The sequence below is a fragment of the Leucopleurus acutus genome (assembly GCF_964270905.1).
Source record: "Leucopleurus acutus genome assembly, chromosome: 1".
In the NCBI taxonomy this organism is placed as follows: domain Eukaryota; kingdom Metazoa; phylum Chordata; class Mammalia; order Artiodactyla; family Delphinidae; genus Leucopleurus; species Leucopleurus acutus.
In genome coordinates, this window is record NC_139142.1 from 171,893,130 (window position 1) to 171,917,110 (window position 23,981).

At 45.4% G+C, this 23,981-nt stretch overlaps 1 protein-coding gene across 1 annotated transcript in view; it reads left to right on the plus strand.

Annotated features, from left to right (window-relative positions):
* The window catches only part of TRPM1 (transient receptor potential cation channel subfamily M member 1), a gene marked incomplete at both ends in the record, with an annotated part of 81,828 nt that overhangs the window by 6,880 nt on the left and 50,967 nt on the right, over positions 1–23,981 (plus strand). The window contains 11 exons of the mRNA XM_082838656.1: positions 1,981–2,176; positions 4,735–4,948; positions 5,577–5,701; positions 6,792–6,963; positions 10,747–10,921; positions 11,355–11,478; positions 12,838–12,910; positions 13,581–13,681; positions 20,878–21,051; positions 22,145–22,279; positions 23,030–23,080. Coding sequence (XP_082694782.1) covers positions 1,981–2,176; positions 4,735–4,948; positions 5,577–5,701; positions 6,792–6,963; positions 10,747–10,921; positions 11,355–11,478; positions 12,838–12,910; positions 13,581–13,681; positions 20,878–21,051; positions 22,145–22,279; positions 23,030–23,080 — 1,540 coding nt within the window. The remainder of the gene's footprint in view (positions 1–1,980; positions 2,177–4,734; positions 4,949–5,576; positions 5,702–6,791; positions 6,964–10,746; positions 10,922–11,354; positions 11,479–12,837; positions 12,911–13,580; positions 13,682–20,877; positions 21,052–22,144; positions 22,280–23,029; positions 23,081–23,981) is intronic.

The window sequence follows — 23,981 nt, forward strand, 5'->3', positions numbered from 1 at the left end:
CACTCACAAAAAGAGGAAAAGGGGAAAAAATCATAAATCTTGCTCTCAAAGTCCACCTCCTCAATTGGGGATGATTCGTTGTCTATTCCTGTATTCCACAGATGCAGGGTATATCAAGTTGATTGTGGAGCTTTAATCCGCTGCTCCTGAGGCTACTGGGAGAGATTTCCTTTCTCTTCTTGGTTCTCACAGCTCTCAGGGCCTCAGCTTTGGATTTGGCCCCGCCTCTGCGTGTAGGTCGCTGGAGGGCGTCTGTTCTTCGCTCAGACAGGACGGGGTTAAAGGAGCCGCTGCTTCCGGGGCTCTGGCTCACTCAGGGAGGGGGGGGGAGGGAGGGGCACGGAGTGTGCGGCGAGCCTGCGAGGGAGGGGCACGTAGTGCGTGGCGAGCCTGCGAGGGAGGGGCACGTAGTGCGCGGCGAGCCTGCGAGGGAGGGGCACGTAGTGCGAGGCGAGCCTGCGAGGGAGGGGCACGGAGTGCGGGGCGGACCTGCGGCGGCAGAGGCCGGCGTGACGTTGCACCAGCCTGAGGCGGGTGGTCCGTTCTCCCAGGGGAGTTGTTCCTGGATTCCGGGACCCCGCAGTGGCGGGTTGCACAGGCTCCCCGGAAGTGGGGTGTGGTTAGTGACCTGTGCTCGCACACAGGCTTCTTGGTGGCGGCAGCAGCAGCCTTAGCGTCTCCTGCCCGTCTCTGGGGTCCGCGCTTTTAGCCGCGGCTCGCGCCCGTCTCTGGAGCTCCTTTAAGCAGCGCTCTTAATCCCCTCTCCTCGCGCACCAGTAAACAATGAGGGAAGAAAAAGTCTCTTGCCTCTTCGGCAGGTCCAGACTTTTCCCCGGACTCCCTCCCGGCTAGCCGTGGCGCACTAACGCCCTGCAGGCTGTGTTCACGCCGCCAACCCCAGTCCTCTCCCTGCGCTCCGACCAAAGCCTGAGCCTCGGCTCCCAGCCCCGCCCGCCCCGGCGGGTGAGCAGACAAGCCTCTCGGGCTGGTGAATGCTGGTTGGCACCGATCCGCTGTGCGGGAATCTTCCCGCTTTGCCCTGCGCACCCCTGTTGCTGCGCTCTCCTCCGCGGTACCGAAGCTTTCCCCCTGCGCCACCCGCAGTCTCCGCCCGCGAAGGGGCTTCCTAGTGTGTGGAAACATTTCCTCCTTCACGGCTCCCTCCCACTGGTGCGGGTCCCGTCCCTATCCTTTTGTCTCTGTTTAGTCTTTTTTCTTTTGCCCTACCCAGGTACGTGGGGAGTTTCTTGCCTTTTGGGAGGTCTGAGGTCTTCTGCCAGCGTTCAGTAGGTGTTCTGTAGGAGTTGTTCCACGTGTAGATGTATTTCTGGTGTATCTGCGGGGAGGAAGGTGATCTCCGCGTCTTACCCTGCCGCCATCTTCCCGGAAGCCCCCCTCTTCTGAATAACTAGGCTTTAAAATGCTTAGGCCCTGGATTCTACCTCAGCCAGTTTCTGCCTAAAACTGAATGGATTTAGGCCCTAACCAGCTTCTGAATAACTAGGCTTTAAAATGGTTAGGTCCTGGATTCTACCTCAGCCAGTTTCTGACTAAAACTGAAGTAAATATACTTTCAATGTTACTTGTGTAGAGAAATGTTTTACATTTCTCTAGCAACAGGATAATTCAATAATATTGAAAAATCATTGCAGGTCAACTCTGCATGGGGGAGCGTGATTGTCCTTTGTCACAGAATATTCAGTGATTGATGGCCATAGTCATGTTGTCAGGACACCAAAAAGACTAAAAATGTGTTCAGTAGGGAAGGGCAACCATCCAATGTGTTTAGAATAGTCTGGTATTTATACTTTTCTGGTATGGAAATAGATATGCATTGATTATCTGGAAAAGGACATCGTAAGGGGCATTTCTGTCTGCAGTAAAGCTGGATAAGGAAGGTGTTAGGCTGCTTCTGTTGAGCTTAACTCATCTTAAGGAGGAAAATGTTATAGAAAGACTGAGCTTTGCCTTTGTTTTCAGGTGTTGCTGTGGCCAGCTCACCAACCAGCATATCCCCCCTCTGCCGAGCGTAACAGCCAGCAAAAATGGAGAGGAGAGCAAGCAGGTGGAGACTCAGCCTGAAAAATGGTCTGTTGGCAAACACACCCAGAGCTACCCAACAGATTCCTACGGGATTCTCGAATTCCAGGGTGGCGGATACTCCAATAAAGCCATGGTAAGAGGGGCCTTGGGAAGGGATGCCACTGAGCCGCAGCTTCCATCAGAGGCCCCGCCTCCCGGACTGCAGACACCTGGGTCTTCTTTCAGGGGTGTGGCTCTATCTTCCTAGAGTTTTCAATGCAAAGACAGGAAATATATCCACACACTCGAGTTTTTAGCCATGAGATTTGGAAACTGGGCACTATGATAGAGAACACGGAGTATCCTTTAAATCTGTACCAAGATTGTGAATTCATACATCACAGTCCAGCCCCACTCTACAAAGATACCACCCCATCTCCAGTGATGAGAGACGAATTATGTTGTTTGTTTTTTAGGGTTGTTTGGGACTTTGTTTTTTCTCACAGTGGACATTTACCACCCCCCTTACATGGGTTAGGAGTTTCTGGAAATATTTCCCTCTGAAGTCCACACACAGCCTCTCTGGGCTTGCATTCAGCTGGCCCAAGAAAACGGAGGCCTTTCACATTTGCATGTAAACAGGGAATGCCCTCTGCCTTTCTGATGAGCCCTGCCAAGAGGGGAGGCGTCAGCACTGTGATCCCTTTCAGCTCATTCTGAATAATGCTCTCACGTGCCCAGTGAGACCATTTTTGCAATTTCATTCTATTTCACCGGCCCAACATCATTGTTCAAATAAAATTCAGTTGTGTTCCAAAGACCACAACGTAAGGTCTTCTGGAAGGGCACCCTGCCTACTGGCCTGGACACAAAGAGGCTGTTCACAGGGGCCAAGGCATCTGCTCATTAACCTCTTCTTCACCTTGAGGGGAAGGTCCAGCCCCGAGGTTGGCTGTTGATCCCCATTCCCAGCACCCACTCCTTCCTCATCGTCCTGGCCAACCTCTGGATCCACATTCTAGCTGAGCCAGCTATGGAATTTTTAAAAAAATTTTTTATTGGAGTATAGTTGATTTACACTGTTGTGTTAATTTCTGCTGTACAGAAAAGTGAATCAGTTATACACAGACATACATCCACTCTTTTTAAGATTCTTTTCCCATATAGTCATTACAGAGTGTTGAGTAGAGTTCCCTGTGCTATACAGTAGGTCCTTATTATCAATAGTTATCTATTTTTTATATAGTAGTGTGTGTATGTAAATCCCAATCTTCCAATTTATCCCTCCCCCGCCTTTCCCCCCTGGTAGCCATAAGTTTGTTTTCTACGCCTGTGACTCTATTTCTGTAAATAAGTTCATTTGTACCATTTTTTTTTAGATTCCACATATAAGTGATGTCATATGATATTTGTCTTTCTCTGTCTGACTTATTTCACGCAGTATGACAATCTCTAGGTCCATCCATGTTGCTGCAAATGGCATTTTTTCATTCTTTTTTATGGCTGAGTAATATTCCATGTATGTATATGCATGTGTGTGTGTGTGTGTGTGTGTGTATGTGTACCACATCTTCTTTATCCATTCATCTGTTCACAGCAGACAGGTTGTTTCCATGTCTTGGCTACTGTAAATAGTGCTACAATGAACTTTGGGGAGCATGTATCTTTCCAGCTTTGGAATTGATGCCTTCAAGATTAGGGTTGCCGTTGGATAAAGTGAACAATATTCTATTTTGGAACATGTTTGCTTTTGATTGCATCTAAAGTGTATATAATTTCAGGTAATTCTGAACTGTGATTTACCTGTGATTTACATAGCCCAACAATGACTAATTGTTAAGAAGTTTTACCTAAAAGTACATAAATTCATAAGTTGCTCTAAATTTTGTGTAAACCTGGCAGGTATATTTCCTAGAAGTTTCAAAAGAGCAAAAAGTACTCAGAGATAAAATCAAACAGGAGTAATTTCTGTGTTCCTAAGAATGCCAGACACATTGAAGAAGTATTTCAGATTTTGTTTAGAACTATAAATGGTCTTTGCTTTCAAATTTTAAAATGTGTTTCCTTTAAACTCCAGTTTTATTTTCTACAAATGTGTTTCTACAAATTTCCTACAAATTTGTTAATTTGGAGACATTTGCACATATATGCATGTGTGTGACTGCACATAATTTTTGATGAACTCATTAAATAACTAAAATAAATCTTTGCTAATATTACTGTATATCATTATTGGAAATTTTCAGGATTCCTTTTAGTCTCAGTATTAACTATTGTCATTATAGAAGTTCTGATACCATGAAAATTAGCTGGGAACTTTGATAAAATAAATCATCCTAAGGCAATGAAAAAAAAAGATTAAGGTTGCTAGGTAAAATATAAGACCCCCAGATATATTTGAATTTCAGTTAAATAACGGATGAATTTTTAGTATTAATGCATCCCAAATATTGCAGGAGCCATAATTATACTAAAACATTGTTCATATAAAATTCAAGTTTATCTGTGCATTCTCTATTTTTATTTGCTATATCTGGGAACCCTCCAGAGTTCCCTTCCATCGTTTGGCCACAGACTCACACAGAGGGCCCCAGAACCCCATGGGAGAGAAAGCCAGGCGGCTGTTGCTTGGACAGGAACAGTAGCCTTGTTCCCCGTGACACAAGAGTCAAATCGAAGAACGAGTGTTGAGGGTCACACCCTCTTTTGCAGTATATCCGGGTCTCCTATGACACGAAGCCAGACTCACTGCTTCATCTCATGGTGAGAGACTGGCAGCTGGAACTCCCCAAGCTCTTAATATCCGTGCACGGAGGCCTCCAGAACTTTGAGATGCAGTCCAAGCTGAAGCAGGTCTTTGGGAAAGGTCTGATCAAGGCTGCTGTGACCACTGGGGCCTGGATCTTCACTGGGGGCATCAGCACAGGTAAGTGCAGGCTGTATCCCTTGCTGCAAATGTACAAACCCAGAGCTCATCGTGGTTCCCAAAGAGCTTTGGGATAATTATGATTAAAAAACAGAAGATACTGCATTCTGATAATATTTATGGCAGAATGAAATCTTTATTCGGTAGCTCGTTTTTATTTCAGTATGATCATGATAATGGTCAACATTTCTGGGACCTACTATGTGTCATTCCTTGAAGTGAGCCCTGTACAAGCCTCATTTTCACTGAGGCCCCTGACAATCCTTTCCTGATCACATGAAGGAGGTCACCAAGGCCCAGAGAGGTTGAGGAACATGGCAGGCCATCTGACTCTCAACTTTAGCTGAACGCAGCCAAGGCCTGCCAGAGAGACCCCTCATACTTCCATCCTTAGGTCTTGGAAACTTGTAAAGACAATTCCTGCACAGTTGCTTTGGTTTTGGTTTTGGTTTTCCCTTTTCTAGGAGCTAATGCAGGATGACTAGCTATTATGAGCTCAGACTTTCAGTGTCTTAACCCTGTTCTGTAGGAAATATGGAGTGGTTCAGAGCTGGGGTCCCTGAAGTTCATGAATAGTGGTTTGATGGGAGGTAAGGGACCTACAGATATGACTTATGGCCTCTCACAGGTGTCATCAGCCACGTGGGGGATGCCTTGAAAGACCACTCCTCCAAGTCCAGAGGCCGGGTTTGTGCTATAGGAATTGCTCCCTGGGGCATCGTGGAGAATAAAGAAGATCTGGTTGGAAGGGATGTAAGTATTTTCTCCCCAGAAATGGGCAATTTTCAAAAATCAAAGTCTTTGTTTTAACTAGATTTCACCTGCAGGTGTAGGAGATAATAAAGCAAGGTCCCATATAGCCTTTATCTTTTCCCCAAAAGTAAAAACTTGCAAAACTATGATACAAGATCAAAACCAGGATAATTGATATCAGTCTAGTCAAGATGCAGAACATCTAGTAGGAGCCCTCATGTTGCCCTTTTCATTAATTCGCTTTTTATTGAAGTATAGTTGATTTACAATGTTGTGTTAATTTCTGCTGTTGCATGTATATATGCGTATATATGTATATATACGCATATATATACACACATACGCATTGTATATGTGTGTGTGTGTGTGTATATATATATATATACACACACACATTGTTTTTTTTCATATTCTTTTCCATTGTGGTTTATCATAGGACACTGAATATACTTCCCTGTGCTATACCGTAAGACCTTGTTGTTTCATGTTGCCCTTCAATATCCATACCCAATTCCCTCCTGCTTCCACTCCTGCCTTAACCCCGGGAGCCACTCATCTGCCCTTCATCCTACAGTTGTATCATTTCAAGAATGTTATGTAAATGGGATCGTACAGTATGTAACCTTTGAGGGCTGGCTTTTTACTTGCCACTTAATTCTCTGGAGATCCATCCAAATGGTTGCATGTATCAATAGTTTTACTCCTTTTTATTGTTGAGTGGGGTCCCACCGTATGGATGTACCATTTATCTGTTGAAGCCTATCTGGGTTGTTTCCAGTTTGGCTACTGCAAATGAAGCTGCCGTACAGGATTTTGTATTAATGTAAGTTTTCCTCTCTCTGCAATAAGTGCCCGGGAGTGTACTTGCTGGGTCATCATGATCTGTTGGGTTGTCATGATCTAAAATAATTTTTTCTAATTTGATATAAAAATTTACAGAAAAAAATCCTTCAATAGAGAGGCTAGGGAAGAGAGAGTAGGTTGAAGTGCACAATTAGGTGAAGCTGTCGCTCCACATCCATATATTCTTGCTTCCCCTGTCTTACTGTCCAAGTTTTGCAGCTCTGACTTGTGCTGTGTATTTCGTCAGGTGACACGGGTGTACCAGACCATGTCCAACCCCCTGAGTAAGCTGTCTGTGCTCAACAACTCGCACACGCACTTCATCCTGGCTGACAATGGCACCCTGGGCAAGTATGGTGCCGAGGTGATGCTGAGAAGGCAGCTGGAGAAGCACATCTCTCTGCAGAAGATCAACACAAGTAAGTTCTGGCCACGGCCACTGGGCTGCTGCTGCCGCCCTGAAAACCAGGCTGGAAGAGAGAGCACCCGAGGGTATTTAGAGCCTTCGCCTGGACTCTTCTGTGACCATCAGCAGATGACTTAGCAAGACCCTTTCCCTTAGCCACCTACCAAGTCACTGGGCTGGGCTGTGATGCTTTGTCTCAAGTTCACGAGGAGAGTGGACCCGAGAAACAGCCCCACAGCCGTTTTCACGGTGGTGGCATCTCCCGCCACGTTGCCAGTGGTTTTCATTCCTTATAATGATTTTAGTTAGTTTTTTAAATTTTATTGGAGTATAGCTGATTTATAATGAATGCTGTGTTAATTTCTTCTGTACAGCAAAGTGGCTGAGTTATACATATATATATTCTTTTTCACATTCTTTCCATTATGTTTTATTCCAGGATATCGAATATAGTTCCCTGTGCTATACTGTAGGACCTTGTTGTTTATCCATCCTATTGATTATGGTTTGCCTCTGCTAATCCCAAACTTTTTAAATGTCTGAACAGGAAACACATTTGTCACTCAAAGGATTGGTATGATTCCTTCTATCAACTACATGCTCTGAGTTCATTAAATTAAATATCTCAGTAGCTCTGGGTCTCTCACCAGAGATGGGCCAGGTGGGGAGGCCTCTGGAGAGGCCTGCAGGAGCCGGCTGCTCCCAATAGGGCGCCCCCCCTCCCCCCCATGCTGGTCCAGGAGGATGCTGAGGTCAAGCTAGAGAGAAAGGAATGGACCTCAGTCAGATGAAACGATCATAACAACTGGTTAGAATTAAAATAGCTGGTGTCACCTCTTGGGGCACTGAGTTCATAACTCAGTGATTCTTACTGTCAAGCAATTGCTGAATGATCTTAAAGAGTATTTTGTTGTAACCATCACTGGTAAGATTGCGAAAGACAGTCTAGGCCTGGGAAATGGTCATTTTAAAGCATAATTAAAGGGTCTGTGAGACTGCCACGTGGTTAGAATGACGGTCTGCCATGACAAGTGGTGGGTTTCTGGGTATCAGCTCCCTGGCTGATGGTTCGCACATTTTCGCTGTCTTGGCCGTGTGCGCGTTCACACCGACCAGCCTCCCCTGGCCGTGTGACCTGTGGGCTTCCCTTTGTCATCCTTTGCCTAGGGTTCTGAGTGGGGCAGGGACAGCAAAGGGGTGCTCAGTTGTCACCTCCCACGGCACGGAGTTTCAGGGGTCCAGCCTAAACCACGAAGAACCAGTTCTCCTCTGTTTCTAGAAAAGAAGGTGATTTGGCCACTGGAGTCCCGAAGGTCTCAAATGTCAAGCCTTGCTGGGGTTGGAAATCTCAAGGGCAGGGTCCATGTCATCTTGGTCTATTTCTCCAGCATCTCTTGGCCAGGCGCCTGCCTGGCACAAAGCAGACCGTCAACGCATAGCTGCTGAAATGGACCTAACTGAGATTATTCTGGTAGGAGATGGCAGAGTTGTTCAGAATATTTAAGAGCTCCTGACTGTAGAAATGCATCGTGGAAGCAAACCAGAAACTCTGAATTTCCCCACTTGAAGTTCTTAGACCTTCTCCTAACTGTGCTGGCAGATTTTATCCAAAGGCCTTCAGAATTGTGAGACCAAGGACACATCTCCTATTCACCATCTATTAATGTTGATCAAATAACTCCCATCACAACTAACGGACACCTGGTGAAACATGCTCAGAATATAATCTGTTTTAGCCAGTTTGGGGTAAAATTGTGAAATAGGTAAATTTGTCTTGATGCCAAAATATTGGCTCTCTGTACACCAATGCCGAAATGAGATATGGAAAGAGAGTTTTGGAGGAGAATTGAAAGAGTAGCTTTATTCTTTGCCAGGCAAAGAGGAAACACAGCAGGCTAGTGCCTCAAGAACTGTGCCCCCTTCCTGGGGAATAGGGAGAGGTTTTATAGCCCAGGGCTTGTGGTCCGGGGTAGGTGATAAGGCTCAAAGTAATGAAGGTCTTGCATTTCTTTTCTTCTGCAAATTTATAGCCAAAGCGGTTGTCAGGCAGCTCAGCAACCAGGCCTGGTGTCCCTGAAGTTATTGGCCCATGATCTTCGTCCTGAAATGAACAGTGCTACAAGGGAGTGTAGGGGGAGAAGAAATGCCAAGTGCAGAGTGCAATTCACATGGAGTCAGAGAGTAATTATTTTTATGAAGGATAAGTCTAGCTACAAGTGTTTGTTAGTAGTAACAGCTAAAAAAATAACCAAGATCACTTAACTCTTTCAGGCCTGTTTATGCTGTTTCCCCAGTCTGTTCATTGTTTCTTTGTTTTCCTTTTCTATCAGAAAAGTCTTATTTCTATGTTGGCTGCAACAGCCTCTGCTGCTCCTTCACTCCCACTATCTCCCCCTGCCCTGGAATCCTGGGTTCTTGGGATGCTCTTGCCACCTCCTGCTTCCCAGAGCCCTCCCTTCGGGTTCTGCCACCAAAAGTCAGCTTGTCCTACCGTGTTCCCAAAGAGTCCTATCATCTCATAGAGACAGAGGGAGGACTCTGGGTACAAGGTATTAACTGGTGGGCTAATGATGGTCTACAGATTTGCCCTCCTGGATAACTCACTGCCTATTCCAGCCCCTGGAGGCTGAATCAACACCTACTATGACACTGCATATTTACACACCACTTGAGGTTGACAAGGACCTTGATAGCTGAACAGTTTCTTATACTTTATATCTATTGCTCTTTTAGGAGGTAGAGGAGGCCCTGTGGTGATTCACCTTTTACGGATGGTTCCCTGCTCTTCAGGGTGGCCTGGTGATTGGCCCCATGTCATAAGGCTAATACGTGTGAGGCCAGGCATTGAACGGAGTTCTCCTATCGCTGGTCCAGACACCTTTCGCTGTGTCATTCTTGAAGGGACAGCCATCCAGGGTGGGAACTTCACCTGGGGCAAGGCAGCAGGGAGGTATTCTTTTAGCAAGAAGAGCCTCCCGTGTTTCTCACATCTCACCTTGAAGTAGTCCGTAAGCCAGTTGAGTGATACATGGAGTTGAACCACATGTTTTGGAACGTTTGTAATTTAAAGGCTCTGCTTCTTCCAGTAAGGCTATAATATGGGGTTTGAATAAAAGAATGTAAACAGTCATCACATCCTGAGTTCCTTCAAGTCTCCTGGTGAACACTAACTCCATATAAGCATACTTCCAGGCCTAAAGGTTTTCCTCTTCACCATGTTTCAGGAATTAGAGTGAGTGCTCTTGAGACAGGCTGGGACCTGGGACTCTTTGCTGGGACCTGGGACCCTTTGCTGCAGTGCTGCAATGCTTGCACATGGACACACCTCTCCAGGAGCAACAAAATACTAAGAAACTGTATGGGACTGAAAATAACTGCTTTCATGCGGGCAGTTGGGGCAAATTCTGGACCTAAAAGATACAAAGAGACCAAAAAATCCCACAGCTACTTTTGAAGAGCCTGGAGCAAAAACAGGGTGTCCCGAGCAAAAGCAGGGTATTGCGCATGCCCCCTGCACACAACACACCTAAGCCACCCCTCCAGCCTGACCCATGGACACGCCCCTACCCTCACCCCATATAAGGAACAAGCTTGCCCCCCCCTCGGGGAGCAAGGGAGCCTGTTGTTTGTTCCCACTTCCCGCTGCTGCAGCAGGCGCCCCAATAACGCCTTGCCTGAATTTCTTGTCTGGCTTCTGGTCAATTTCTATTGATTGGGGAAGGCCAAGAACCCTGGTCGGTAACACTTGGATGGGGCCGTGACCGTGGTCTGAAGGTAGATGTGGTGTGTGTTGCAGGACTGGGGCAGGGTGTGCCCGTCGTGGGCCTCGTGGCGGAAGGGGGCCCGAACGTGGTTTCCATGGTCCTGGAGTATCTCCGAGAAGAGCCTCCGGTCCCCGTGGTGGTCTGCGACGGCAGTGGCCGGGCCTCGGACATCCTGTCTTTTGCACACAAGTACTCTGAAGAAGGAGGGTAAGATTTCTGATATGTTACAAAAGGTGGGGTTTTGAATGCCTTCTTGTTAGGCCCAGAGGAAATCGTGATCCATTTAGCTGTTCCAAAAATGTAAAAGAAGGAAGATTTACTAGCCCTCCTCTCCCACTTCCCAAGGTCAGCAAGTGAGGGAGCTCTGAGGAGCATGGTGTTTCTTACGGATTCTTTCTCAGGAGGGAAAATGCTCTCTCCCAACTGCATTTTCCCTTGTAAGTTTTTCAACAAGCCTGGAATTTAGGACAAGTGTGAACACAGTTTTTGACTATAGTCCTTTTGGGTCTGCTATCCTGGGATATCCTCCAATGATAAAGTTTCAAATCAAAGGTACCAGACGGGCATAGAGATGTCTGATTTATTCATGTACAGATTTCACCTGTGTTGTTTTCTTCTCTTTCCCGTTTCCTTCGAACAGGATAATCAATGACTCCCTCAGAGACCAGCTTCTAGTTACCATTCAGAAAACATTTAATTACAACAAGACACAATCGCATCAGCTCTTTGCGATGATCATGGAGTGCATGAAAAAGAAAGAACTTGTAAGTGTCTTGAGTTGACTTCCCAAGTGCTCCACAGAGAGAATTATGTTTCCCTTCTAATTCTGCCCATGTGTGCAGGATGGAGTAGTTCCTATTTCCATTCACCCTTTTCCAAGAGGCATTTTACAGATCCTGACCCAACTGGTGGTTCTGTCCATGTGCGGGAAGCAGGCTAAGCATAGGCAGATTCTCTTCGGAAGAGGGACACGGGTGCTTCAGATCTTGTAAATGTCAGGGCACTTCAGGCCACATCCCACAATTCTGAGGCTCATGATATCAATCAGATTCAAAGCATCAAGGAGTGACATATACCATGCTTTCAGGTGTACTTACAAAATTCTACCAAATACACTCATTTTCTCCCACTCTTTGCCTCCTTAATTACGCTTATAAGGAAGAGGCACTCTTGTCGCACAGAAGACAGCCTCTTCGAAATTCTAAATCTATAAGTTTCCTACAGATATATCAAATCTGAGTAGAGATGACTTTGTCATCTTCAAGAGCCATTTAGATATTGACATGTACATCCTGCATGAGCTCCCTCAGCTCCAGATGAGGTAAAGAATAAAATAAGATCCAGGCAAGGATTCAAAATCAGGACGAGCAATGCTGTTCTTTCTGAATCAGAAGCTCCTGGTGCAAAATCATGTCGCTCTCGGGATTGCTGCATTAGCGTCAGACTCTGTGGTCCTTTTTATTTATTTAGTCATTCATTTATTTTAACATCTTTATTGGAGTATAATTGCTTTAATGTTGTGTTAGTTTCTGCTGTATAACAAAGTGAATCAGCTATATGTATACATATATCCCCATATCCCCTCCCTCTTGCGTCTCCCTCCCACCTTCCCTATCCCACCCCTCTCGGTGATCACAAAGCACTGAGCTGATCTCCCTGTGCTATGCGGCTGCTTCCCACTAGCTATCTATTTTACATTTGGTAGTGTATATATGTCCATGCTCCTGCCTCACTTCGTCCCAGCTAATCCTTGCCCCTCCCCATGTTCTCAAGTCCATTCTCTACGTCTGTGTCTTTATTCCTGTCCTGCCTCTAGGTTCATCAGAACCATTATTTTTTAGATTCCATATATATGTGTTAGCATATGGTATTTGTTTTTCTCTTTCTGACTTACTTCGCTCTGTATGACAGACTCTCGGTCCATCCACCTCACTACAAATAACTCAATTTCATTTCTTTTTATGGCTGAGTGATATTCCATTGTATACATGTGCCACATCTTCTTTATCCATTCATCTGTCATGCCACATCTTGTTTGTGGTCCTTTTTAAGCAACTCCCCAATTCTCCCTCTTGTTTTCCACTTTGCTTTACTCAGTCTTTTCACGATTAATCTGTTTTCAGGTCACTGTGTTTAGAATGGGTTCCGAGGGTCAGCAAGACATCGAAATGGCAATTTTAACTGCCCTGCTGAAAGGTGAGCTCTCAGGAAACAGCCACTCCTGTCCTTTCGTGCTGGCCTCCCCGGAGCTCTGCTTGTGGCTGGGAAACCCCTCCCCCCTCCTCCCGCCGGGAACTGTGTCTGCTGGGGATGGAACCCCGAGCCCGCCAGGCTGCCTAGAAATTATCTCAGGATAAAGCCGTGGTAAAACGATCGGGCTCGAAATGGGTTTCTTGGGAGGGGGACTTTTCTTGGCGGGCCAATGGACCATGATGGGCTGAAGTCAAGAACCAGTTTCCGTCTGTAACTAGCTCATTACAGGTTTGAACTCACAGAGGGTAAGCGTGAAATTATTTTTCATTTGCGATCCCTGCCTCTCGCAGTGCTCTGTCCAGTTTCCCTGGCCCACTCCTAATGACAGCTGCCACCTGGCTGCTCATGGGGCCACCTCTCTGCTCCACTGGGAAGGGGAGGGGGCTGGAGGAAAGGGGCGGGGGTCACCATCAGGCTGGCTGCTTGGTAGTGCTGAGCTGGTCCTCGGCTTTGGGGCCTGAGTGATCCCTCAGGGGCCAGAGAAAAGGCAGCCGTGCTTATTTCCAGGCTGATGCTGAACCAGCCTGGGGAAGCCTGTGTTCCCCACCCAGCCCCTGTCACCCCCAGGCGACCCAGGCATGGAGTGAGTAGTGCCCCATCTCTTGCCTTCCAGGCACAAACGCATCGGCTCGGGACCAGCTGAGCCTGGCGCTGGCTTGGAACCGCGTGGACATAGCTCGGAGCCAGATCTTCGTCTTTGGGCCCCGCTGGCCGGTGAAACTGAGTGTTTTTCAATTCATACCATTTGTCATGACTTTGTACAGGGGATGCATTAATATGTTCTCCCTTGTGTCGTGGATCTCAGGAAGTTATCTGGGCTTTCTGATGACCCGATGTCTAATCTTTAGGATTATTAGGAAATGTTGCTGTTTCATTTCAAAGAACCAGCAAGAAGAGCTCCTAGCACTAACTTCAGATTCAAACCAGTGCTCTTGAAGAAAGAGCACTAAATATTTTATCATTGCTGGTGAACATGGGTTTTTACCCTTTTAAAGAAAAAGAAGAAAGAAAATAGCTCATTAAAATGAAATACAATGATTGCATTGAAAGCATTAATTTTTCAAATTATGTTCCATGAAACCCCGGAGGCCTAGGGGACTCTGTGAGTGTGACCTTTGTGTATAGTCTTTGGGATGTGGTGTGTGTGTGTGTGTGATGTGGTGTATTGTGTGTGTGTATCTGTGTGTAGCATGTGTGTAGGTTGTTAAATGTGTGTGTGGATGTGTGGTGTGTGATTGTGCTGTGGTTTACCGTGCATGTGGTGTATGTCCGTGGGATCTGTGTGTGTGTGTGGTTGTACGTGGGTGTGGTGTGGTGTGTGTGAGGTGATGAGCAGCTTTGAGCCTCCCACTCCTTCAATCAAAGCAGCTTCTTTACAGACTTGTGGTTGCCAAGGGGGAGGGATGTGGGGAGGGATGGATTGGGAGGTTGGGATTAGCAGATGCAAACTATTATATATAGAATGGATGGACAACAAGGTCCTACTGTATAGCAAGGGGAACTATATTCAATATCCTGGGGTAAACCATAATGGAAGAGAATATGAAAAAGAGTGTGTATATATATGTTTATAACTGTATAGCAGAAATTAACATTGTAAGTCAACTATACTTCAATTTTTAAAAATTAATTTTTTTAAAAAAGCGGCTTCTTGGATGGGTTTTGTAGATTGGGACTCGGTAAATTTTTGTTTGCAAAACAGGCTCTGCTGCTTCAAAAGGAGTTTGGAATATCTAGAGGGTTCATGTTGGACTTTAAAAACCATATTTCTCAAAACCGGCCTGGTATATCCCTGCAAAAGGCATTTCATTTTTCACACTCACCCTTTATTTAATTAGCGTGAAGAATTTAAGGAATCAGATGAGTGTATTAAAGGAATAAGATACAGGGTTGGGGGGTGTGGTTTGTGCCTGTTGTTTACTGAACTACGCAAATTAAGAAGAATAGCACAACACCTTAAATATTTTAATTCCTTTTGAATCTCCTGGTTTTAACACTCTTGGTAAAGGACTTGAGAGCAAAGTGAATTGCTCCATGAATGGTTATGAGGGAGCTTGCTGTGGCAGAGAATCTAAGAGATTCCAGAAAGGATTGCAAAAAAGGGCTCTGTCATGAGCTCCCAAGACCAGCTACTCAGTAAGAGGGATCCCGGCTTTTGTTTGCTTTTTTTTCTTTTCGAGCGGCAGCTTTCTGAGGACGAGGTCCTGAATCAGCCACACAGAGAGGGCCAGGCTTTCAAGATTACAGAAAGGACCTGACCCAGGGAACGGGCCACACACGCAGGCCCTACCTGGCCTGAAGCAACGGCCTTCGTCCGTCTTCTTGTTACAAAAGCAATAAGTAATTTCCAGAAAGCATAGAAAATACAGACAGGCAAGATGAAAGAAACAATCACTCATGACTGCCCCCCCATAGAAAAATTCAGCAATACCATGTATGTTTTATAATTTCATTTTTTCACTCTTATGTTGGCATTAAATATTCTCCAACCTCCTTTTTCATGTTGCTTAGTGTTTTTTGCTTTCTATTATCCAGTGGACGCATAAATACGGTTTGAAAAGCAAATAACAGAGCAGAGTGTACCATGAAAAACAGAGCCCTCACACCCCACCTCCCAAAGGCACTCAACTGTCCCCGTGTTCTGTTTTCCTGACGGTGGCCTCTGTTCGTTGACATAACACGTTTTATCACTTTCTCGATTAATCACGTGTAGATGTGTCTTTCAATTCTCCACTTGGAAAGAGAAGGCAGTAGCTCGCTTGCCCTGCCTGCTTTGCCCCTCCTGCGTTTGATGCCTGTATGTTTAATTCTCTTATTGGTTATCATGATAGCTTTGAAACGTCAACTTGCTTCATCAGCGTTAGGCTCCCACGTTGTAAAATGAGGAAATTAGTGGCTCTACACATCACCTTCCTTTCCCTGCACCGTCAATGTTCCTACTTGGGTCAACCTCATCTTCTACATGATGGAGATGGTTGATGTTTACATGTCGTTCTGTAATCCTCACTCAGGTCTGTTTATGTCTCACTCTTTAATCATCACATTTTCATAGTGGTCCTTTTTATTTTTATTTTTTTACCTGGATTTTTATTTTTATTTTTTAAGTGGGTATTTGCTTCCAGTTCTTGACTGAGAACAATGAATTATGTTGCTGTGTACATTTATGTGCAGGTCTTATGTGGACGTATGTTTCCATTTCTCTTCAGTCGATAGCTAGGAATGGATTTGCCAGGTAGATGGAAAATGTATGTTTACCTTCTTAAGAAACTGCGTGTCTGTTTTCCAAGGCAGCTGTAGCATTTTACATTCCCACCAGCAGCGTAAGGAGAGTTTCTCTATGTCCTTGCCAATATTTGGTATTGACAGATTTTTTTTTAATTTTAACTATTCTAGTGATATGTAGTAGTATCTCATTATGGTATTTATTTATTTATGATCAGATATATTTTAACCTCAATGAAGGAGGGACAAGCTTCAAATAAATTTCTAATATAATTCTCATTTAAGACATGCATATTTTTTCTTTTTTAAAAAATTGAAGTATAGTTGATTTACAATGTTGTGTTAGTTTCAGATGTACAGCACATATATAATTCAGTTATTATGTATATAATCTTTTTCAGATTCTTATCCATTAAAGCTTATTATAAGATATTGAATCTCGTTCCCTGTGCTATACAGTAGGTCCTCACTGTTTATATTTTTTAATTGAGATATAATTGACGTATGATGTATTAGTTTCAGGTGTACAAAGTAAAGATTCGATATTTGTATAAATTATGAAATGATCACTACAATAAGTCTAGTGAACATCCATCACCACACACAGTTACAGTGTTTTCTCTTGTAATAAGAACTTTTAAGATCTACTCTCTTAGCACCTTTCAAATACACAATACAGTATTATTAGCTGTAGTCACCATGCTGTACATTGCATCCCAAGACATTTATTGTATAACTGAATGTTTGTATCTTTTCACCATCTTCATCCACTTCACCCACCCCCACCCCGCATACTAGGTCTTTATGTTGATTCTAAAAATGGAGAAAACAGAAGACTTTACTGTGATTCTGTACAGATTGTTCACTGCTGAACCTAACATTATGGCTGAACTCAAAGAGAAAGAAAGGTAGCCCTGGGTCAATCACCTGGGCCACACAAAGGAAAATACCTCAAGCATCAAGGTTTCTACAGTCCATCCATTGTTTAAAATTATGGGACCTTTGAGTTTCCTTCATATTTGGACCATGACTTATTTGAATAGCTAGATGTTTGCTTTCCCTTGCATTTCCAAATTGATTCTCTTTTTTCTTCATAGCATATGCCTCACATCATTAAGACGATCTATTCTTTTAATTATTACTGTCCACTGAGTGCAATTCCCTTTCTTCTTGTAGAATCTTTCAAAGCCTCGTGTTTCTCTGGATGCTCTCAAAGTTTGCTGTGCAGCTGACCACATCAGACACCCCTGCAGTGTGTTGTCAGACAGGCTCATTTCTTCCCACATTCCACGTCTTCCTCTCTCTCAGATTTCTTTTTCATTTCGCTGCAGTAGATCTTCAAGTAATTTTTTTCATGAACATGTGTGGGAAGATAACCATTCTCTGTCTTTACACGTCTGAAAACACTCTGCCACACACCAGGCTCATGGTTGCCATGTGATCCTCCTCCAATTAAGATGAACCACTGTCTTTTCTCAGATGTAGTTTGAGGTCTGCTCTTTATCTTCAGTGTTTAGAAATTTCACAAGGACATGTGTTCTATTTCAAACAAATGAGAATGAAATGTACAGAGACAGCAAACTCAAGGACTCATATGGCCACTCATGTGCCATTCATTCTGCTTGGCTGTCAGAGGCCCCTTTATGATAAAGACCCAAGTCTTTCCCCAGCTCTGTGAAATTTTCTTCTACCGCTTCTTTGAGCATTTCAGCCTTCATTTTCTCTCTTTCTCTTCCTCTGGAATTCCTATAAGTTAAGCAAATGTTGGTCCCCTTGGGCTGATCCTCCATTTTATCATTTCTGTCTCTCTATCATTTTGCTGTAGGTTTTTGGAAATCGCAACTTTTTCCTTAGCATTTTTTTGTGCTATTTTTTTAAATGTAGGCAATCCTATTTTTTTTTTTTTTTTTTTTTTTTGCGGTACGCGGGCCTCTCACTGTTGTGGCCTCTCCCCTTGCGGAGCACAGGCTCCGGACGCACAGGCTCAGCGGCCATGGCTCACGGGCCCAGCCGCTCCGCGGCATGTGGGATCTTCCTGGACCGGGGCACGAACCCGTGTCCCCTGCATCGGCAGGTGGACTCTCAACCACTGTGCCACCAGGGAAGCCCAGGCAATCCTATTTTTGATGTCTGAGAAAGCTTTCTTGTTTTCTGATGGTTCCATTTTCATGTCAGCCTGTTTTCATCTCATGAATGCAATATCTGAGGATACAAACTGTACTTTTTTTAAGTCTTCTCCTGTTCCCTGAATTATCTCTATTTTCTCCCTGGTCAGCTGTTACCATTGTTCATTTTGTCCTTTTCTGTTGCAGATCCTTGCTTGCCTATCCCCATTTCAGAGTGAGGGATGGGACAGAATAATTAGTAGAAGGAGCCTATTTTACAAATAGGTTTTTCTCCTCCCTGGGAGGACTGACCAAGAGTTCCCCATTTAGGAGGGGGTTGTCTACTGAACAGCTTTTCTTTGTTCTCTGCAGATTGGAGCAGGCTGGTGCGGCGCTGGACCTCCCTATGCAGACCCTCCCTTTTTTTTTTTTAACATCTTTATTGGAGTATAATTGCTTTACAATGGTGTGTTAGTTTCTGCTTTATAACAAAGTGAATCAGCTATACATATACATTTATCCCCATATTGCCTCCCTCTTGTGTCTCCCTCTCACCCTCCCTATCCCACCTCTCTAAGTGGTCACAAAACACCGAGCTAATCTCTCTGTGCTATGCAGCTGCTTCCCACTAGCAATCTGTTTTATATTTGGTAGTGTATATATGTCAATGCCACTCTCACTTTGTCCCAGCTTACCCTTCCCCCTCCCCATGTCCTCAAGTCCATTCTCTACATCTGCATCTTTATTCCTGTCTTGTCCCTAGGTTCTTCATAATCTTTTTTTTTTTTTTTAGATTCCATATATATGTGTTAGCATATGGTATTTGTTTTTCTCTTTCTGGCTTACTTCACTCTGTATGACAGACTCTAGGTCCATCCACTTCACTACAAATAACTCAATTTTGTTTCTTTTTATGGCTGAGTAATATTCCATTTGTATATATGTGCCACATCTTCTTTACCCATTCATCTGTCGATGGACACTTAAGTTGCTTCCATGTCCTGGCTATTGTAAATAGAGCTGCAGTGAACATTGTGGCACATGACTCTTTTTGAATTATGGTTTTCTCAGGGTATATGCCCAGTAGTGGGATTGCTGGGTCATATGGTAGTTCTATTTTTGTTTTTTTAAGGAACCTCCATGCTGTTCTCCAAATTGGCTGTATCAATTTACATTCCCACCAACAGTGCAAGGACCCGCCCAATTCTTCAGCAGACATTCTTCCGGGTTCTGCCTGGGGTGAAGCCCAGGAGTAGAGTTGCTCTGCACCTACCCACTGGGGAGGGGGCATGACGTACGAGAGGGGATGGGTGGTCTCCTGCTCTGTAGACAGTCCTTTACTAATCACCATGCTTTCTACCCACCATTTACTCTCCCTCTTTGGAAATCTGGTCCCACCTCCACTATTACCCCCACATTACTCATCCTGGGCTTCAGCTGCCTCACCACAGCTTTAACTACCCAACAGCATTTCCAGAAACATCTTAATGGCTCTGGTCTGCCTCTTCTCCCTGAAATGAATTTTCTTTTCCATAGTCCTGTGTTTCCTGCTATCATTTCCATGGGAAGAGAGGGAAAGCAGGAAACACGAGATCAAGACCACAACCTGGAACCAAAAGTCCTTCTTTGTCTCCCGCACAGTCAAGTATACGGTCTCTCAGGTCTTCCTTTAATAGTTGAAGTTCTCCATCAACTATGTGCCTATGACTCTGTAGTCTTTCTAGAATTCTTTTTTTTAAAAAATTTATTTATTTAATATATTTATTTTTGGCTGTGTTGGGTTTTCAGTGCTGCCCATGGGCTTTCTCTCGTTGCGGCGAGTGGGGGCTACTCTTCGTTGTGGTGTGCGGGCTTCTCATTGCGGTGGCTTCTCTTTGATGCAGAGCACGGGCTCTAGGCGCACGGGCTTCAGTAGTTGTGGCACCCAGGCTCAGTAGTTGTGGCTCACAGGTTCTAGAGCGCAGGCTCAGTAGGTGTGGCACACAGGCTTAGTCGCTCCGTGGCATGTGGGATCTTCCTGGACCAGGGCTCAAACCTGTGTCCCCTGCATTGGCAGGTGGGTTCTTAACCACTGCACCACCAGGGAAGCCCTGACCCCTTCACAATTGTCTTCTCTGGTCTTCATCAGCTGTCACAGACACTTCTCTTTGGCGCCTTTAAACTTACCTCTCAGCACCCTTTCCTTCGGGCAAAAACATGCTCAGTCAAAACTTCAGCCACTTTAAGTACATGAGTGCACTTCATCAAGCATATAAGTAACAGACGGTCACGAAATCAGGAGCTTCTCCATCAGGCAGCCAGACCTGCAACAGCTGAGTATGTGTGCGTGTGTGTAGTCACAAGTATGTGTGCCTGCGTGCATGTCTGTGCGTGGGTGCTCATGTTTGCACAAGTGTGTGTGCATGTGTATCTGTGTGTGCACCTGTGTGTGCATGTGCACCTGTATGTGGGTGCATGTGTACCTATGTATGTGCATGTGTGTGCAAGCGTGTGCATGTAGAGGGGAGGGGCGGTCTGTGCACTTGTCCTGGGACATGGGTTGGCTTTAATCCCTTTCCCAACTCTGCCTGCTGTGGACTGCAGCCCCTGGGAAGCCTGGCCCCCCCAACGGATAGCAAGGCCATGGAGAAGGAGAAGAAGCCACCCACAGCGACCACCAAGGGGGGCAGAGGAAAAGGAAAAGGCAAGAAGAAAGGGAAGGTGAAAGAGGAGGTGGAGGAAGAAACTGACCCCCGGAAGCTCGAGCTGCTGAACTGGGTACGTGGGACGTGTCTGCTCCCGTTTCCCAGGTTCCTGGGGACCTTGGAGCCAGTCACCCTCCTCCAGGGAAGGGGGCAGTTCTTGCTGCCTCTGCCACAGCCCCACCCGGGGCCCCGAGCCCAGGAGGCAGTGATGAAGCATTGATGTAACAGTGTCAGTATTTCAAGTGGCTGGCAGGATGTCACAAACGCCAAATGGTCCTGCTTTGGGGGAGAATGAAGTCACTCACAGGGGAGGCCCGGGCCACCTTGCCCCCCAGTGCCTTTCTCCGCCTGCAGACATTTGGATGTTTGTTGCGTGGAAACACGGGAAACAAATCAATCGTGAATAAATGCAGCTCAGGGACAAAAGATGGAGCCTGTGATAGGGATGCATGGGTAACTGCAGTCGGCTGGGCTGGGAGGCTGAGACACGCAGCACCTGTGGTTCTGGCCTTGCTGCTGTCAGGACACAGCAAGACAGGGCGCTGGGCCTCTGCGGTGCCCTGTGAATGGCATCATCGCAGTCACTCACCCTGGTGGCCCGTGGCATTCCCACAGGGGGTAGTTCTCAGTCAAGGAAACATTCGCCCCAGAAAACCTCACGTTACATTGAGCGCTGCAGGTTCCACCATTGTTGAAGGGTAGAGACACAAATGATAACTAATAGTAGATAAAATGTTACAGTCTGCCACCTCAAAAAAACATTGTATATGGAGATCCGAGCTTGGAGACTCAAGCACTGATTGCAGTTTTATTTTGAATTTCCTTCTCATGTTTACATTACAAGAAAAGCTAATCAACTCTATTTTAATTTTTTTTAAAAACCTGATAACTAGAGAGCAGCACCAGTTTGGCTGTCATTTTGAACATTTTTCACTTTGTGTTAAATGTATCCATCTGTGATGCTTTGATAGGACACCTAGGGACAAACTGAGAAGGAAGGAGGGGGCAATGGGGCATGTTTACTCAGGACAAAAGGTAAAGAGAGCCTTGTTCAGGATGCTCTGGGTCTGGGGGCCTGAAGAGGCTTTCCGAGAGCTTCCAGGGTCCCCTGCCCAGTGTCCCTGTCCCTCCTGAGGCACTCACGCCCCTCTCCTGGGCTCGCACAGGTGAACGCTCTGGAGCAGGCCATGTTGGACGCGCTGGTCTTAGACCGAGTAGACTTTGTGAAGCTTCTGATTGAAAATGGAGTCAACATGCAGCATTTTCTCACCATCCCGAGGCTGGAAGAGCTTTATAACACCGTGAGTGGTCCAGGAGGAGGGAGGGCGGAGGGGAGCTAGCCCTGGGGATGCAAGAATGCACTTGGAGGAGCATCCCCATCAGAACACGGCTTCAGGCGGGAGGTCCATCATTTAAGGATGACTGCTCTCACCTGACATGCGGGCTCGGCGGATGGTCCCATCTTCACCCACCGCCACCATGCTAGCCAGCACCCCCGTCTGTAGCATTAACTCAGGGGTGGTGCATGAGGACAAGTTTATACAAAGAAAGAGTCCAGTCCCCGGAGTCATTAGCAGAGTGAAAAGATCCCGGGGTGAGCAGTCATTTGTTCTTGGGGACTCCCACGTTTTAAGAGGCTTCGGTGAAAAATGGAAAACTGAGTTTGCACAGCAAGGAGCTCCTGATATTAGAATGAAAGTGTTTGGATGAAATCCTCTTGGCTTTTATTATTACCATGTGAATTTTGAGAATGTACATTTGCTTCCCCATTCTAAAATTTTAAGTAGCACAAGTGGTCCTGGGTGGTTGCTTGCGGAAGCTTGATGAACTGTTAAGAAAATATAGTACGTCCTAAGATGCTCTTTAAAATAATTCAATAAAAGGTATTTAACATATTTTTGAACATGTGGGATACTTCTTACCCATGACCAGTCCTAGTCCTGTCTTGTAAAAGACACAGGACTTCATTAATTCTATAAAGTAGAGTTGGATTTTACTCCAAAAGTTGAACAGAAAAACATATTTAATACGGCTGAATGTTTCTCTTTCAGAGACTGGGTCCACCGAACACACTTCATTTGCTGGTGAGGGATGTAAAAAAGGTCAGTCTGCTCTTTCATAGTCCTTTACCTGTTGACGTCTTTTAATGAGAGATTTTTTTTTAACATCTTTATTGGAGTATAATTGCTTTACAATGATGTGTTAGTTTCTGCTTTATAACAAAGTGAATCAGTTATACATATACATATGTTCCCACATCTCTTCCCTCTTGTGTCTCCCTCCCTCCCACCCTCCCTATCCCACCCCTCCAGGCGGTCACAAAGCACCGAGCTGATCTCCCTGTGCTATGCGGCTGCTTCCCACTAGCTATCTATTTTACATTTGGTAGTTTATATATGTCCATGCCACTCTCTCACTTTGTCACAGCTTACCCTCCCCCCTCCCCGTGTCCTCAAGTCCATTCTCTAGCAGGTCTGTCTGTGTCTTAATGAGACGTTTTTTAAAGCAATTTTTAAAATTTCCAAATGTGTTGTCATCTTATTGGAGGCATAAGAAGTCGTGAATTCCTCTCTCCATGAAAAGAGTTTACTTTTAAAAAATGTCATCTTCTTTAAATGAAATGTTCATCCCACACACAATGGGCTCGCGCTGAATGACTGTTTGACGGTGGGTTGGCCCCCTCACCAAGGCAGGAGCGCCAGCCAAGGGGTGGGCTCCTCACTGCTGCCCAGAACCCCCACACTCTGCGTGTTTCAGATCTGCCCCTCACCCCTTCACGGTGCCTCTTTCCAGAAGTCCCAGCAGGATGGGCCTCATGTCATTCTGTGTGTCCTGTGCAGCAGTTCTTGGTTCTTTCTGTTTCCTCTTTAGTAAGTGATAGATGCTTTCCCCCATCCCCAGTGCTGCTAATGCCTTAGAGTCTGCCTTCTTGTAGGATCCCGTCCACTCCCTGTTCTGTCCTGGTGTTTCTTGGGTCCTGTCACCACAGGCTGGAGGGTCAGA